Source organism: Trachymyrmex septentrionalis, unplaced genomic scaffold (assembly GCF_001594115.1).
Source record: "Trachymyrmex septentrionalis isolate Tsep2-gDNA-1 unplaced genomic scaffold, Tsep1.0 scaffold9, whole genome shotgun sequence".
NCBI classification, from domain to species: domain Eukaryota; kingdom Metazoa; phylum Arthropoda; class Insecta; order Hymenoptera; family Formicidae; genus Trachymyrmex; species Trachymyrmex septentrionalis.
The window spans coordinates 4,514,790-4,530,973 of NW_017306091.1; the positions used below are offsets into that span (position 1 = coordinate 4,514,790).

General features: G+C 36.5%; 4 protein-coding genes across 7 annotated transcripts in view; 2 read left to right on the plus strand and 2 right to left on the minus strand.

Moving 5' to 3' along the window:
• The window catches only part of LOC108755879 (arf-GAP domain and FG repeat-containing protein 1), a 4,171-nt gene extending 3,585 nt beyond the window's left edge, over nucleotides 1-586 (minus strand). Inside the window, exon 1 of one of the 2 annotated variants that reach the window (XM_018499267.1) lies at nucleotides 158-586. In XM_018499267.1, the coding sequence (XP_018354769.1) occupies nucleotides 158-321 (164 nt within the window). In that variant the 5' untranslated portion in view covers nucleotides 322-586. The remainder of the gene's footprint in view (nucleotides 1-157) is intronic. The other variant, XM_018499269.1, reaches the window with a different exon arrangement.
• A 1,755-nt stretch (nucleotides 587-2,341) lies between these two features.
• LOC108755639 (46 kDa FK506-binding nuclear protein-like) lies at nucleotides 2,342-4,473 on the plus strand. Its single transcript, XM_018498754.1, has 4 exons — nucleotides 2,342-2,615; nucleotides 2,714-2,803; nucleotides 3,137-4,232; nucleotides 4,392-4,473. Exons 1-4 carry the CDS (start codon nucleotides 2,600-2,602, stop codon nucleotides 4,471-4,473), a joined length of 1,284 nt encoding a protein of 427 aa, XP_018354256.1. The 5' UTR covers nucleotides 2,342-2,599.
• Nucleotides 4,474-7,952: 3,479 nt separating this feature from the next.
• Nucleotides 7,953-13,658, minus strand: LOC108755774. 3 transcript variants are annotated; one of them, XM_018499012.1, is made up of 6 exons: nucleotides 13,424-13,658; nucleotides 11,080-11,212; nucleotides 9,942-10,248; nucleotides 9,285-9,586; nucleotides 8,700-9,178; nucleotides 7,953-8,422 (listed from the first exon to the last, which is right to left on the minus strand). In XM_018499012.1, the coding sequence occupies exons 3-6, from the start codon at nucleotides 10,097-10,099 to the stop codon at nucleotides 8,138-8,140; spliced, it is 1,224 nt and encodes a 407-aa protein (XP_018354514.1). In that variant the 5' UTR covers nucleotides 10,100-10,248; nucleotides 11,080-11,212; nucleotides 13,424-13,658; the 3' UTR covers nucleotides 7,953-8,137. The 3 variants fall into 3 exon arrangements, with proteins under 3 accessions (XP_018354514.1, XP_018354512.1, XP_018354513.1); XM_018499010.1 differs by having other exon boundaries at nucleotides 7,953-8,425; XM_018499011.1 differs by lacking the exon at nucleotides 13,424-13,658 and adding an exon at nucleotides 12,222-12,304 and having other exon boundaries at nucleotides 7,953-8,425.
• A 1,324-nt stretch (nucleotides 13,659-14,982) lies between these two features.
• On the plus strand, nucleotides 14,983-16,178 carry LOC108755944 (signal recognition particle 9 kDa protein). Its single transcript, XM_018499403.1, has 3 exons — nucleotides 14,983-15,220; nucleotides 15,745-15,813; nucleotides 15,929-16,178. The coding sequence occupies exons 1-3, from the start codon at nucleotides 15,149-15,151 to the stop codon at nucleotides 16,022-16,024; spliced, it is 237 nt and encodes a 78-aa protein (XP_018354905.1). The 5' UTR covers nucleotides 14,983-15,148; the 3' UTR covers nucleotides 16,025-16,178.
• Nucleotides 16,179-16,184: the final 6 nt, after the last annotated feature.

Genomic DNA, 16,184 nt, shown 5'->3' on the forward strand with positions numbered 1-16,184 from the left:
AGGGAGTGAGAAGGGCATACTTAATAGCGGTTAAGCTGCACGCGATCGAGGAAACACATCGACGAGGTCGGGGAAGTAACAGGAGGGGGGGGGAAGGGAGAGAGAAAGAGAGAGAGAGAGAGGGCGATGAGAACTTATTGGAGCCGGAGCTACTTACAGCATACCAGAGCAAGAGGTGCAGACGAAAGAGCCGATCGTCATGTTGACGTAAGTCGGCCCGCGCTGATTGCAGTCGAAGCATTCCTTGTTGCCCGGTTGCGAGACCAGTTCGCGGAGCGTCTTCAAGTTCCTCTCGTCCTGCTTCCTCTTCGTGGACGCCATCCCGTCTGCGTGGGTATATACACTATACGCGCGCTCGCGCGCGGCGGCGATGGATTTGCGCTGGACTCTGCCGTTTGCGCCTCGAGATGAAAAGGCCCTACCTAGGTCGTCGAGCTCAGTCGACTATTCGACTACTCGAGCCACTCGAGCCACTCGAGCTTGCTCGAGCTTGAAAGAACGCGGGCGCGATCCCTAGGTTCCAAGGATCGTACTAGATTGTACGAACCACCTATCACGCCGCGCCTACAAAACTGACTGCGATGCGCAGTGCCGCTGCGTTCACTCTCTTTCTCTCTTTCATTCTTCCTTCTCACTTGCTCGCTCGCTCGCACTCGCTCCCTTTCCTTCTCTCACTTCGCGGCAGTTTGGCAACCGACAAGTATTTCGACAAGTACAAGGATACGCGAGACATCCAATGGCAGCGCGTGGATCCTAGGAATTGTTTAGGACGCCATTTTTGTTCCTAGGAAACGAATCTTCTCATTGGATGTCGTACGGAGTGTGAAATCCACGTTAGAGGAGTCAGCTGTATTTATACGTGCATACGTCAGAGCCAGAGGGCGACTAAAATCCGATAAATTTAATCGACGATTAAATCGATCCATGGAATTGTTTAATTACAGCTTACAAAATCTTTAGCTAGATTAATAACGCAGTATTGAGTTAAATTCATGATGACTATTATATAGATGCTTCACACATAAGTAAAGCGTACATATATTGATAACGCAATGTTATCGTCGCGTATATATCGCAAAACTGCATTTTTTTTCCACGCTGTTATCATCCGCGTGAATAAACCTGAAACAAATAACAATTAATTAACAATGTACATACAGTTTTAACTTTAATCTCGGTTAACCTTACTTTTTATCCTGTTATAGGTCTAGAAATCAGAAAAAGATAAAGATTGAGTAAGTATAAAACCGAGATTACAAAACTGAGTAATCTGCTTACATATTCATTCGACATACGAGTCTATGCCGTTTCTATCAATGTAAACTTAATCTTGGTTCAAGTAGCTCTTCATCTTTTTCTAGTTTTAAGAATTAAAAAAAGAGATGAAAAGTTGAAGTCGAGATTGAAGTTATCTGCATTGGTAGAAACGGACATTAATCGTTCAAATTTTAAGCCATGCGAACTGGAAAGCGCTACAAGAGCTGTATTTTTCAAAATTCACTGCTGTCGAAAATATGATACGTATAGTGCAGTGAACTATATAAATTTTCAGTACTCATAATGAAAATGGAACGCAGCCTATATAGATTTTTAGCGCTGGCAATGAATTTTGGAACACAATCGAGACCCAGCAAACGAGAATGGATTAAAATGGATTGAAATTTTCTTCTGTCCAAATACGTATTTTAAATAGCGAGTACTTTTTTTGGATTTAATTGAATTCAACTGTATTCAATTAGATTCAATTGGATTGAAAAACTGCATTTCCTATTCAAAATTTTCAATTAAACAGTATTCACAATGCATAGAAAAAGCTAATATTATTTTTAGATTGAAAGGCATAGAGATATGCCCCACGCAATTCCTATAAATGAATAAAAATGAATGCATTCAGAATTGAAAAGCATTCATTTTAACATTCGTAAATCAATATTTCTAAAAATCTGAATTTATGGGTTTGTAACGTGTCCAAAATAAATTTGAGAAAATTTTCGACTACCTAACGTGAAAGTTTTACCTACAAAATCGTTTTTTTTTTTTTTAATATTCCTACGATTTTTGGTACTGAGTTATCGCGGATTAAATACAAGAATCATTTTGACTTTAATTGCTCCGTTAAAAATTGTCGAACCCATAAAAAAAGAGATTCTTAAAGCTGAAACTTTATCAAGTTATATTTATATTAGTTGGCAAGAAAGTAATTGCATTGCAGTTTTTACTGATAGAACCCTTTTAAAAAACGCAATTACTTTCTTACCAATCCAATATAAAAAAATAATTATTATAAGAATAACAAAATAAAAAATCAAATAACGAATAAAGAATAACAAAAAAGGTTAAGGAAGCCAGATACACGAGATGTATCACGCATTCCATCTTAATACAAGAAGAAAATAGGCATTGTTGAATTGACGCTCCTACGCACGCGCAGAATTTCTCTCGATCGATGGAAGCACGTATAAAATAGATTCGAATCTACTTCGATCTTGCTGATCGTAGTGATTGTGATCAACTATACTCGTTTGCTAGAAGCTGTTGCGAACGGATTTTACTTTCTTTCTCTGATCTGACCAGTTTTTCGTTGTAATTTGGAGACATAATGTCAACATTTTGGGGTAAGATGATTTCCTTCTCAATTGTAAATACTAATAAAAAATCCATGAATATTGCGACGAAACGTCTCACTCAATCAATGTCCTTATTCATGTTACAGCGATGATTCTACAACCGGGGAATAAATACTCGCAATTCGTGAAAGATTCTTTTCGCATAACTATGGCAAGTTTGGATATCACAAGTACTAGTAAGACACAACTTCTGAACTTTTTCGTGAAACCTCGCGACGGCATACTTGAAATTCACCCCCGTAAAGTCTGTAAACTCCATTAATTCCCGCCTCTGTCTTGACATATCTTTCTATGCGCTTTCATGTACGTTTAAAATGGTCAAATACAATATGTGACGCGTTCTAACGCTACATTTTAACAGAGAGTAGTATTACAAGTTGCTCAGTAGGTCAAGATTAAAATTAAATGTGCGTTGTATCAAATGTGTTTTATTTACATAGCGAATTATGTCCTACGTCTGAGAATTGTTTACATGCTTGAAAATCACGCGCGCATTGCCTTCTTTGCAGGTGACAGACCGATACAAGTAATGATGGCTTATGAGCGGAAAAAATTTCTGCTTTGTACTTTACACAAGGATAAACCATGGCAAGTTCAACTCGACGTTCTTGTGCCAAAGGAAGCTGTTGTAACCCTTTCATGCAACGGTGGAAGTTACGTTCATTTAATTGGACATTACAGAATTGGCTCGATAAAACATCCATTTAACTCAAACTGGATAACAACTTTATCTTGGCACATCTTAGGCGAAAAAGTAAATGAGCTAAAAAATAAAGGGACTTGTCTAGAAGAACTAACTGAATATTTGTATAAATATACAACAGTGAAAATCGAGGAAAACTGGATAGTTACACCATACATTATTAACAAGAAACAAATCCAAGAAGATAGAATACCTTTTCAAATTTTAAACTTAAAAAGAAAAAGCTTTATGAAAGATAACAACAGAACGGAAGAAACAAAGCGCGCAAGGTCATTGCTTCATTGCAATGAAAATATTAATTTTAATAATAATTCTTCTGAGAATCCTTCTAAGGTTCCGTCTGAGGAATCTTCTGAGAGTTTTTCTGAGATTTCTTTTGAGGATTCTTCTATGGAAAGTAATGACGATGATGAAGAAAATGATAAAGAAAATAAATCACCAATATATCAATTAAGGTCAAAAAATAGACAGAAAAATGGAAGAAAAAATGAAAATAAGAGTGAGATCCAAAAAAGAAGAAAGAAAGAATCTGAAAAGCAGGAAATAAAAAAGAAACAGCAGAAGGCTAAAATAATTGAGGAAAAATCGAAGGAAAAAGATCCTGACGAAACAAAAAAGAATAGCAAGCAGCAAGATATAAGAATTATAAAGGGTGGTGTGAAAGTGCAAGAGTTAAGACCTGGTACTGGCAAAATCGCAGAAATGGACAAATACGTCACAATTTATTATGTAGCTTATGTGAAGACCGGACGAGACCAAATGCTGAAAGAGTTTGATCGAATTGAACAACTTGGCTTTAGATTTAAACTCGGAGCAGGATTCGTGATCAAAGGCTTGGATGTAGGAGTAGTTGGAATGAAAATTGATGAAAAACGTCGTCTTATAATACCATCCAATATGGCGTATGTATAGCATTTTTCCTTATGCTTTTTACTCATACATTCCAATTCGTTTCGCATTAAGTCAGTTTCATAATTTTTAAAAAATTTCTTTATTCAAGTACAATGTCCGGTCACATTTTGAAAATATATAAACTTATTAATGCTATATTTTTCTTACAGATATGGAAATGAAGGTTATGGATTAAAAGTTCCACCTAATTCAACAGTTATATATGATGTTGAACTTAAGAAAGTCGAATAAGAAACTTAAGAAAGTCGATCAATAATTTAGGTATTGGTGACTTATGAATAGTTTAATTTTTTAGATGAATTTCACAACTGCTACCTTATTAGAATATTTTTTTATCTTATATTTTAATCAGAGACTCTTAAATTTTCGACATGTTTCTCTTTTATTTGATACTTATATATAATATACTTATAAAACTTGAGTAAATTTTAATGATTTAAATATTATTTACCAATATTTTAAGGATCTTTTTTAACTTCGTGATTACTACCTCATTAGGATATAAATCAATTTTTTTTGTATTTGAGACAGAAGGCCTGAACTCAATATGCTCTTTATTTCATACTTGTTATAAGTGAAATTAAATTCATCAAAGTCGAGTTATTAATTAACTTTACAACTGCTATCTTATTAGAATATATAATCTTTTTTTATCTAGTGTTTGATACATGCTTATGTAAAGATGGAAAACGCTTTTTTAGAGAATTAAATAAATACAACGGAAAAGTTTTTATATAAAATATTAATATACATGCATAATTTTAATATTTTATTATGTGATATAATATTAAATTATAATTTGATATAATTATTTAGATGTTAAAAAGATGACAATATTTTATAATAAATTTATATATATTACATAAATCCTCTAATCTTTTTATATAAAAACTTTCAAAATTACAAAATTTATTGCAGATGATTTTTAGAGTAAATTTTTCAAAGTTCCTATAGATTTAAATTTATCATTAAAAAGAGGATAAGGTATAAGAATTATATTTTCAGAATAAATACTTATAATTATTAATTGGTGAATTACAAAAAAAAAGAGAGATAATAAATGTTTTGATAATTCTATAAAAATATCTGTGAATAGATTATGTAATAATTTGACATTAAATTTACAATTTATGAATATTTCATAAATTAGCACATCTCTATAATACAATTATATTCTATTGTACTGTGTATTTTATAATATAATTATACTTTTCCTATGATTGTCTTTCATACATCATAAAACAGAGAGATCGCCGACTGAAGTACAAATTTAATTGAAATATCACGTTACAAATAAACATATATATGAAACAAATATAATATTAGGTTGTAAATTCAATGTCATAAGTTGACCAGCGTTATTGGAATTTAGTATTAAGAATTAAGAAAATTATTTGTAAATAAAAGCATTGCTATGTTGTTTTAATATTTTGACATTCCTTAAAATTTTGTAGCTTCAAATCATAAATTAAATAAAAATAATATTAGAGTAAAATGATATGAAAACGTTTATATAAATTATATATTTATTCTATTATACATAAGATAATCATATTCCATTTAACAAATCTTGACATGTCCATGTATGTTATAACAAGAAGATCCTTACAAATCACATAGTTAATCTTTATGATTTAATGTTTTATTGCGTTGACATTAAATATCATCATATACAGAGAACATACATAGTTCGATTAACTAAAACAACAGATTATCTTATTTTTAGTTGAATACAGATCGATTAATGTCTTAAGCGTGATTTGTAATTGTGTCTATAGAATATATTTAAATTATTAACTTCTGATTATTTAACAGAAACATAAATGTTGAAGTAACCCATGTTGATTGAGCAAACTGCATATCCCAAGGAAAAGCATATTCCAACTCAACTGTTCTTCATTCATTTTTTTTTACCGCATCATCTTTTTTATCTTTCAATGATAGAGTACATGTCCCATTTTTGCATTCTTTTATCAAATCTGGACATAGCTGATCTCCCTTGACCTCCTGTCCTTTACTTCTCAACCACCACTTGATCAACGGTTGTATAAGGAACTTCCATATTATTAGCATTATAGGAAACGCGAAGCATGGCATGCACACCATTCTGTATCTAACTTATTTTTATAATCTAAAATTATAGAGAAGCAATTTTTAGAGAGAGAGAGAGAGAGAGAGAGAGAGAGAGAGAGAAAGAGCAGAGAAAGGACAGAAATGTCAAATGTTCATCTCGAAGCGCACAGCTGCAGCTTCGTAGATCGCACAATCATCTTGTTTCTTATCATTACTGAGTTTGCTACGTATGTTCACTTTCGAAGATATGAAAAGCAGGATTATTCTCTCTTACCTTGAGAAAAGGAATATCGAGCCTCCACGAGACAACAATCGGACAAATATGAGAGAGATCGATATGAGCATAACCTGGATGAGATCGTAGAGTAAAAAATCTGGAATGTTCTTAACGGATACAGAAAATATGTCGATTAAAAGCAGATATTATCGTGTATCGAGCTAGAAATCATTACTAGAGATGATTACTTGGAATGTTGACTCGTCTCTTTAATCTTAACGCTTCACCCTTTCGACAATTCGCTCGATCTATCACTCGCGATCGTGATACACAATCAAACATATACCAACACATACGCAGAAGTACACGACACATATCCATTATTCGACTTCCTTCGCCTGTCGCTCGCAGCGCCGCGCTGAGCGCGACTAACTTGAACTCTTGGAGTGCTTGGACTAGTGTCAAATTGACGCGCGCAAGTTACTAGCTAGTTTTGGAATGGCTCCGACTAAACTCTGATTAACTTGAAAAAATATTAAAGAATAATTTGTCAAGTAATATTTGTATTTTCTCAATTTAGAATTATATTCTGTTATTTAAAATATATGAAAAACAAAAAGATTGGATCAGAAACGACAAAATTTAGTCAGAAATTTTAGTGAGCAATTCAATAACATACAGAATATTAAAAAATAATCGATAATTATTAACTTTATCAAATAATATTTTATTAACGTGGATTATTATTATTTTTAATTGCTTAACTCTACTGGTCTGTTCGAATTTATTTGATCCAAAAAGTAATTTACCTTCTTACTAATATTTTATTTAAAAAATTTTGTCCTGTTTTGTTACATTAATAGACCTCCGTCTATTAATGTAAAATATATTTACCATGTAAATACATTTTCTATAAAATTTATTTTTTATATTTTATCCGATCTTTAAATCACATTGATCCAAACATATGATCATACAGTAAATTTGAACAAACCAGCAAACCAAAGTTAACATATACAGTTCAAAGACAACGAATTGTACATTATTTTCACTTTGAGCACTTCTGCTAGTTATGAATTAATCGCCCAATTATGTTAATTAGAGTTGTTTAGTCAAAGTCATCCTTGTTCTACATAGGTACCCGTTTCTTTCTGCGCGACATCAATCAACTGGTAACGTTATTCGCACCTGTCCATGCGAAAAGTCTAATTTATTCATATTTAACACGATCATGATGCGCTATATACGATATTTAACATTATACGCATGCAAAAGAACATGGTCACAGCCATATATCGTGATTGCAGAATCTTCTTCGTGTTTCACTACGTTTAATTGTACACACACACACACACACACGCGCGCGCGCGCGCGCGTGTGTGTGCGTGTACATATATTTTAATAAGGCACTAAAAGTAGCCGTATATTATATAATGGAACGAGAGAATTCGTATCGCAAAATATTTGTGGTAAGAACTATATCGAAGTGTTTAAAATGTTCCAGACGTTAATTCGACTAATCAGTTCCTTTAATTTCACGAGGAAGAGCATTATAAGCCGAATAAATATTAATTAGATCACGCATAAGCTCTTGTCTTTTGACTCTTACATGCTTCCAAACACCTTACGACCCCTCGTTACAGACAACGAGACGACGACGACGCTCAACACGAAGAAAACTAGACCGAAGAGAGTGGTCAGGGCTCTGCACCATTGCCGCTTCCGTTTCGCTCTCGCAATCGTCCGGCCTAAACGCTCGGCCTGCGTCACGTCGAGCGTGAAATCAAAATCCTCGCTCAAGCCTCCAGCTAAGCGATGGTTCCAGTTGTTCGCGCTCAACGAAGCAATTGTTCCTTCGGTTATAGACGACCCGACGTCGCTGCATACTAGCTGCTGAAATAATACGTTCCTTCATACAGCATGACTATATATATTATACACTTGCTGAACAAAGTGTTATGTCCGTTTCCATTAAAATGTAAATTAATATATTTTAATCCACGTTTAATTCTTCATTTTTTTTCTAATTCTTAGAACTGGAAAAAGAGAAAGAGAAAGTTAAACTGAGATAAAAAAATTAATTTGGTGGAAACGAGCATCAATGAAACAACGTTAATCCGAAGAGTCTTTTCTCAAGAAGCTATACGCCAATCGAGTTAGTACTCACCGAATACTTGGACTCTGTTGCGCAAGGTTTCTTTCTCGCGAAGCTGGAGTTGTTTCTCATATCGCTATCGCCTTCACGTCTCGTCGCCCTGTCGTTCTTAAGCGACGGCGCGAATCGCGTCGAGTTGTACTCGTAGAGGCAACGAGGGCTGACACAAAGTTTTGAATTGATTGGATTCACTTTCGACGGTACGTTCTTCACGCAGCTCGGCGATACCGGATTCTTATCACTGAACGCCCAGGATGGGCAAATGTACTCGTACACGTTGTCATTCCTCGTGCCGATCTCTAAGGTAACAATGCGCGATATATCGCGCAAGATATCTTCCGGTGCCGCCGTGACGTTGCCGTCTATTACAGAATTGAGAGTTCGGGATAATTCGAGTAGCACCTCACGAGCTCTTGATGGTGATGATGTCAGCTGCGGCTGCGGTGGCGAATACTTATACGTGCAGCCGCATACGTGGCATGTATAAATACCTGTTACGATAAAAACAAAAAGCGTTAACGTGCGATAAACGAGATTTTTGTGAAAAAATGAAAGTGAACTACACAGCGCGAAGTCGTCACTAATTCCGTTTATTACCTTCATAACCGCCTGCACTGTGATCCTCGGTATGATGATAGATGACGGAAGGCCAAATGGGCCGCGGTATCGCTTCACTCTCGTGAATCACCGCCAGGCTACCGTACGATGGATCTCTCGTAGACGCTGACGCGTAATAAGAGTACGAGCCGGCTGACAACGGCGGCGAATGGCTCGAATAACCGGAGCTCATCGACGTTCTGTAACATCTTCGTGGATTATTGCGCGACGCTGTTGACTTGCTGCCTGCGATGCCGTTCACGAATTTAGAAATTTCTATGTCTGCCAAGTCCGATCTTATCCTAGAAAAATTATATTCCGTCGAGTATGATGGACAACATGCGATAAATACATATATGTATATCTCATTGAATATCTCTATCAAATTCGGAGGCAAAAAGTAGGTATGTCGCGTTTCTCGCATAAAATTTAATTTCGAACAAAAAGTACAAACTTCCATTTTTATATTAATCGAGAATTTTATTAATTGAGAAAATCATCGTTCGGTTTCGAATGGCCGCGTTTAGTAGAATTTATTTTGCAATTGTTGAAAGTTTTTTTCTCGCATTGATTCGATTATAGATAAGAACCGACATAATGCCTAATTTTTTTAAATTTTTGTCAAGATAATGTAATATAAGTCGGAGACTTGTATACCATTCGATGTCGTACGTAGGTTCGATCGTAGGTGACGCGGCATAAACACGCCTGATATCGACTTCTGCACCTTCGGGATCGATTCGACTCCTGACTCCAGGGTCTCCAGGATCGCGCGGGATCGCCGCTCGTCTTGCTACACCAGCATTCGGACGCATCCCCCGACGGCACTCGATGGCATTCGGACTTCGCTACCCGACGCTACCGCAGAGATCGGACGTGAACTCGTCCAAGGCCAGCTGCTGGAACCATCGCTGCATGCTCGATCATCAGCTGCGCTTTTGTCGTCGACGGACCACGTGGGTTCCTACGGGCCATAGCGATCGGTCTCTTCTGTCTCTTATCGAAAGCGAATCTAATAATCTAATAATCTCAATTATCCCCCGAGTAACTTCTCGCGGTCTCGCTCGCGTAAAGTAGACGTTACTATAACGTCGTTGCGCGTGGCCGAACCCACAGCATTACCGTGTCTCTTAATATACACGTTTACTTCAGACGATCTTATCGTACACGCGCGTGTGATCATCTACGGATGATCCACGTTTCAAGGTCGCTTTCACATTCGTTGGGTTCACGTAAGAAATCGGCCAGTGTAAAACCTATTACGTATTATTCGGGACGTGTCGAACGAGCGAACGTTAATGGAGGTCATCGTCGTTCTTTTTCTTCGAGCTTATGTTATTGCGAACTTTATGTGACCTCCTCCCCCCGATTCTCGATCGGTATCCCCGGCACGAGCAAGCCTCCGAGAGAGACTCCTCTCCGCGGCGTCGCCGTGTCAAATTTCGACAACGTGACGTACGAGGCGAAGAGAAAGCGGATATGCGAGAATAGCTTTCGAATTAGGTCAACTTGAGTAATGGAAAGCGCCCTTTGTTACATTAAATTCCGTTGAGCGTGTCGTTCGTATACTCTTATATATATATATATATATATATATATATATATCGCGATATGACGGCCAATTATTCGTCAACCACTCGGTATTTTTCGGAGCCAATCCTCAAAGTATCACGATTTTCTGTAAATCGATCGGTTCTACGCTGATCAACGTCCGGTTCATTCCGGAGCATTCAGCATTGATGAGCATTACCTCATAATGTAAGAGACATGTATATCCACGTATGTACGTAATTACCTAGGAGACGTGTGGATCAGTGTGCACGTTGCGTTGTACATTCCATCATCAGCAGCCAGACGGCCAGGTAGTAGCCAACCACTTTCACATCAGCACGGCACGTTCGCCAATGTTTATATTAACACCGTGCACCCTAAAAATATCGCATAACGTTAATATAAAAGCTTCACAATGGTAGAACGGTCTTAACACATAAATCGCTATCATCCCACACGATCGATAATATAATGACTTTCAACGAATTCGAATTGTCTCTGCAAAAATTAATGTGATTATACTTTCACGAAAATTTTTCCTATGTAACTTCGTCGACTCCATGCCCGTTTCTTATACAAAGTGCAGATTAACGTTCGCGTTATCAGCACGATTTTTCTAATTCTGAGAATTTGAGAAAGGTATAAAGTTAGATAAACTGAGATTAAAAAGTCAATCTACATTGGTATAGAAAACGGGGATAAAACTGACAATCCCCAAATTCAATTACGGCTGTTTTCATTTCTAAGTGAAAAACACGTATATATTTTAATGTATAAACGTCACGTAACAGAGAGATCGTGTGTATAATAATCTTTTACATAATCTTTTATATAAATGTCGAGATGTGCGAAAAGCAAAGACGCGAAGACACACGTTATTAACTGGTTGCGTTTAGTAGAAGAAGCATCTTTGCAACTGTTGTAAGATTCTCGAATAATTCTCTAATTGATTCTCGTCCTTAATTTCTCACTGCTGGATGAAATGTATGATCAGTCATAATGAAAAATCTCTACAACGATAAGCAGGTTTTTGCAAAAGCTGCTTTTTTCTGCAACCACCGTTTACGTGAATACATATCGTACGTGAGTTACAGCGCCGATTGTGAGAATACTTTTTCGCGCGTGTAAAATAAATAAATATGCGTAATGGAGTCTTTTCTAAACTTGAGTCACATGATATCGCTTGCAAGCAACTTCGTCCCAGCAACGATAATGAATACGATCTTTATGCGGACTGTTAACGAGCGTCGCGCGAAAGAATTAATAACGCAAGATTTTAGCATATTTTCTCCTCAGTGAATTCTACGGCGGCCTTTCTACGGCGGCGGTTGTATATATACGTGCATATATGTATAATATAGGGAAGATAGTATTACATATATTTACGAGCAGAAATGCAGGTGGATACGCAGGTTCACGCACAATAATAACGTATGGCTGTCGCCACCGCCGCCAACGGTATGCAGCCCGCGAAATGTAATGAAACTGCGAAAAATATTTGACTCGCGGACTTTCACTCGCACTCTCATTTAGGATCGTCGACGGAAAAAAAGATCGTTATTGCAGGCCACACCGCGCACGTCTCGTTTCGCCTCCGATCTGGTTCGGGATCGAGATCGGGCACCGAAAGATCCTTACCCAAGTAGAACAACAGGTCATTATGATATCAAAATGATATGAAAATCATTCCAAAATGATCATTGCAAGTCATTTTTCAGTCATTTTCGATTCATTTTAATGTCATTTTGACGTTATCGTGACTTGTTGTTCTGTTTGGGTGAGTAAGATCGCTTTCGCAAACGTCGAAACGTGTGGATGACATCTCCGTTCGTTTTCTGAAGAAATTGTTTATGATATCGTGTTCTTCAAACGCGGGATCTCCTCGGATGATCCCTATCTATTATTGGCAATCCTATATAATATATGAATCCTATATAATATGTGATAATCAGAGCTTCGCGCAATCATCGAGCGATACGAAAAAGTTTTGTCCATGCAGCTTCATTTCGTCTCTCACATCCCGTCCTTCCGCGCCGATTCAAATTTATTCATGTTCACGCCATTCACGGATCTGCCGCGAAATCACACATCCGAAGCGGGTACTTTCATTTCTAAGTGCGGTGTTAATAACGCACGTACGCAACAGATCCGAATTGTTGCCTGGAGAACTGTTGCAGGAGCGACATTTGTTGCCGATTGCAACACACCTGCGCCCCGTAGGAGCTAAAGTACTTGGAACATAAAGAAAGAAAGTGACAATGACTTATGCTATCGTTGATTAAATAACAGATAATAACTGCGATAAAAAATGTAGAGAGACTCGTAACGGCGCGGCGTTGCGAAAAACAATTAAAGTAATATACGAAGAAAGACACGCGTTTCTCCTGCTTGTTTATTCTTACGGAAAAAATACGGAGTATTTCTTTCAATTCGCGGCTTACAAAAAAAAAAAAAAAAAAATACGTGTACGATATATATATTTAAACGCGCGGGAATAAGAAGATTCGTACCGCGAATGAATGCGATCTCGTTCGTTGCCGCGGTTTTTACGTGTTCTCTACTGGCGTATCGTATAATTATACGTATACCTTTCTGTCCTTTTACTTATTCTCTCTCTGTCACATCCTTCTGCTTCTCGTCTCCGTATAGAGGACGTGCGCACGGATATGCGAAACTTTCACACGCGCATCGTGCCGTCAATTGTATCCCGCTGCCCGCGCTCGCGGCGCGGCGGTCCAAAAGAAACTGAAAGACTCGACGTTCGACGAGTGATCAGCGGCACGACACCGTCACCGAGATCGCCTTCTTTCGTATCGTGGGGGTTGTGTCAGTCGTAGGGGTTGTATCCCAGCAAGCGAGAATGGATTGAAATGAATTGAAATGGATTCAGATTTTCTGAAATATAATATAATGATTTACAAAAAATGTTAAAATGAATGCTTTTCAATCCTGAGTGCATTTTTATTTTGTTTATAGAAATTGCGTGGAGCATACCTTTATGCCTTTCAATCTAAAAATAAAAATAATGTTACAATAACTTTTTCTGTGCATTGTGAATGATACTGTTCAATTGAAAATTTTGAATAGGAAAATGCAGTTCAATTCAATTGAATCTAATTTAATTAAATCCAAAAAAAAGTATCCGCTATTTGAAATACGCATTCGGATAGAAAACAATTTCAATCCATTTTAATCCATTTTCGTTTACTGGCATCCTGACTGTTTGTCTTCTTTTGCATGGCCAAAGTTTGCTTATTCCATTCCTTTCATATTTTTTGCTCCCTTTCCCAGCAAACGAGAATGGATTGAAATGGATTCAGATTTTCAGAAATATATTGATTGATCAGAAATAGATTGATTGATCGAAATACTCGTATATTGAATGGGAAAACATCGAAGTTACGCAATACATTGAGTCACAATTTTCATGCGGTATAAATTAACAAAAATCGTTCCTCGAATTAATATCGTGTCAGTTGATCTTGACGTGTCGTTTTCAATTTAAATGTTTTCCCGTTGAGCGTATGGACTACTGTATTTCTGCCAATCTGCGAGTGACTTACTCTCAACGTATTATTATAGTCTATTTTTCGCTGAAGATCACTCTAAAGTAAGCCGAAACGTTCGATATAATAAATGAAGACTACCGTCAACACACTTAAGTATTATCTACATCTCCTAACTCTTCACTCTTACATCAGTGTTAGACTTTCATTAGCCTTGTTCTAAATTTCTAAGTGTTTTTAAGATTGAGAGTCCTTATTTATGTTTTTTTATATACTTACGTACAGAATTCACGTCGAAATAACGTACGACATTCGTTCATGTGACATCTAACATTCATTATTACGATGAATGCCGAAATGGTTCATTTCGGTCGGTCATGATTTAAAACGAGCAATGCTAAAGATTCAATTTAGAGACGATCAACTGAAGTTTTGGTCGAAGGAAACTATTAGCAGCAATTGAATTGGCCAATCCCAGTAGTGAATTTTTGAAAGTGGCAGTGCGCTCTTAATTGTGATTGGTCGATTTGTGCACCATTTACTTCCTTCGATCAATGGACGATCGTGATATCGTTGTGTTCCAAAACGCATCAGAAAGCATTTCTGTGGCCGAATAATGCCGAATGTAGTACACACGTGTATTCACGTATGACGGCACTGACAATCGGTGTCGTCGATAATAATTTCCCATAGTTTCGTGAATGACTCTTTAGTATTATTTGGTGAAACCTGGTAAAAACATTAATTCACCTCGTGTATACTTTTTACTCGCGAAAATAAACACACGTCGTCGTATCAGTGATAAAAATGACGTATCTGAGTTCGTGGGAAGAATTCGAAAGAGGCGCCGAGAGGTTATATCTGCAGGATCCGATAAACGTACGTTTTACAAAACTATTAATGTAATTTCTTTAAAATCTTTAATGCTGTTTGTCCTTTCGACACTTCGCACGAAAATCTCTCGATCCGTATATTATATATATAACTTGAGATTATGATAACGCGTGCCAGAAAAGCGTGTACTTTGATACGTTCTGGTATCAACATGACGTTTTGTACCACTTTGAAAATGTCCACTTATTCAGTTTGTAATGGATTATTTACGTAACTGCGAACTGAAGAGCGATGACAAAAATATATATGTATTTGTTATAAGGTTTTGTTTAAATTTGTAATGTTTCCTGCATAATGTATAAGACTATTTGTTCCTCTTTTATCAATTACTTTCGATCTTCTTTTGCCTTTTAGTATTGCAATGAAAGCATTGAAGAAAGAAAACAGTAAAGTGTAATCTAGTAGCATATGATATATGCAAAACTGCAAATTAAAGTACTGCGTATAAATATAATTGAGTGAATAACTACTTATGTAATATATTAACTTCTCTTTCTGTCGTATTTCAGACTCGATATACGATGAAGTATTGTCACAGTAAAGGAGTTTTATGTCTAAAGTTAACAGATAATCGACGGGTAAGAGAGCAATTTTAGGAATGTATCTTAAGATCAAAGAATGTAAACAGTTTATGTATTTGTTTCTATTATTAAGAATATCAACAATATTACCAATAATCAAAACTGTTTGCAGTGCCTCCAATATAGAACAGAAATAGCTCAGGACTTAAAGAAAATGGAAAAGTTTATAGGCAATCTCATGAGACACATGGCATCCAAAGACATTTAAATAAGATTTGTATGTAAGGAATATGTTTATCATGGAGACTAAAACATATTACTTTTATTCAACAATATTTTCTTCTCGCCTCACATGATCCAACGATCCACAAATATCAATTTTAATTAAGGTATGAACGTTATTTTACATGTACAATGGGAGCATATAA

What these genes read in the sequence shown, in the direction of transcription:
- LOC108755639 (XM_018498754.1), top strand. An exon ending in TTTGGATATCACAAGTACTA is followed by an intron (nt 2,804 to 3,136) that starts GTAAGACACAAC and finishes CCTTCTTTGCAG; the next exon opens with GTGACAGACCGATACAAGTA. An exon ending in ATAATACCATCCAATATGGC is followed by an intron (nt 4,233 to 4,391) that starts GTATGTATAGCA and finishes TTTTTCTTACAG; the next exon opens with ATATGGAAATGAAGGTTATG.
- LOC108755774 (XM_018499010.1), bottom strand. Translation starts at nt 10,099, where the DNA reads ATGCGTCCGAATGCTGGTGTAGCAAGACGAGCGGCGATCCCGCGCGAT. An exon ending in CCTACGTACGACATCGAATG is followed by an intron (nt 9,587 to 9,941) that starts GTATACAAGTCT and finishes TAATTTTTCTAG; the next exon opens with GATAAGATCGGACTTGGCAG. An exon ending in CAACAGAGTCCAAGTATTCG is followed by an intron (nt 8,426 to 8,699) that starts GTGAGTACTAAC and finishes GTATTATTTCAG; the next exon opens with CAGCTAGTATGCAGCGACGT.
- LOC108755944 (XM_018499403.1), top strand. Translation starts at nt 15,149, where the DNA reads ATGACGTATCTGAGTTCGTGGGAAGAATTCGAAAGAGGCGCCGAGAGG. An exon ending in ATCTGCAGGATCCGATAAAC is followed by an intron (nt 15,221 to 15,744) that starts GTACGTTTTACA and finishes GTCGTATTTCAG; the next exon opens with ACTCGATATACGATGAAGTA. An exon ending in AGTTAACAGATAATCGACGG is followed by an intron (nt 15,814 to 15,928) that starts GTAAGAGAGCAA and finishes AACTGTTTGCAG; the next exon opens with TGCCTCCAATATAGAACAGA.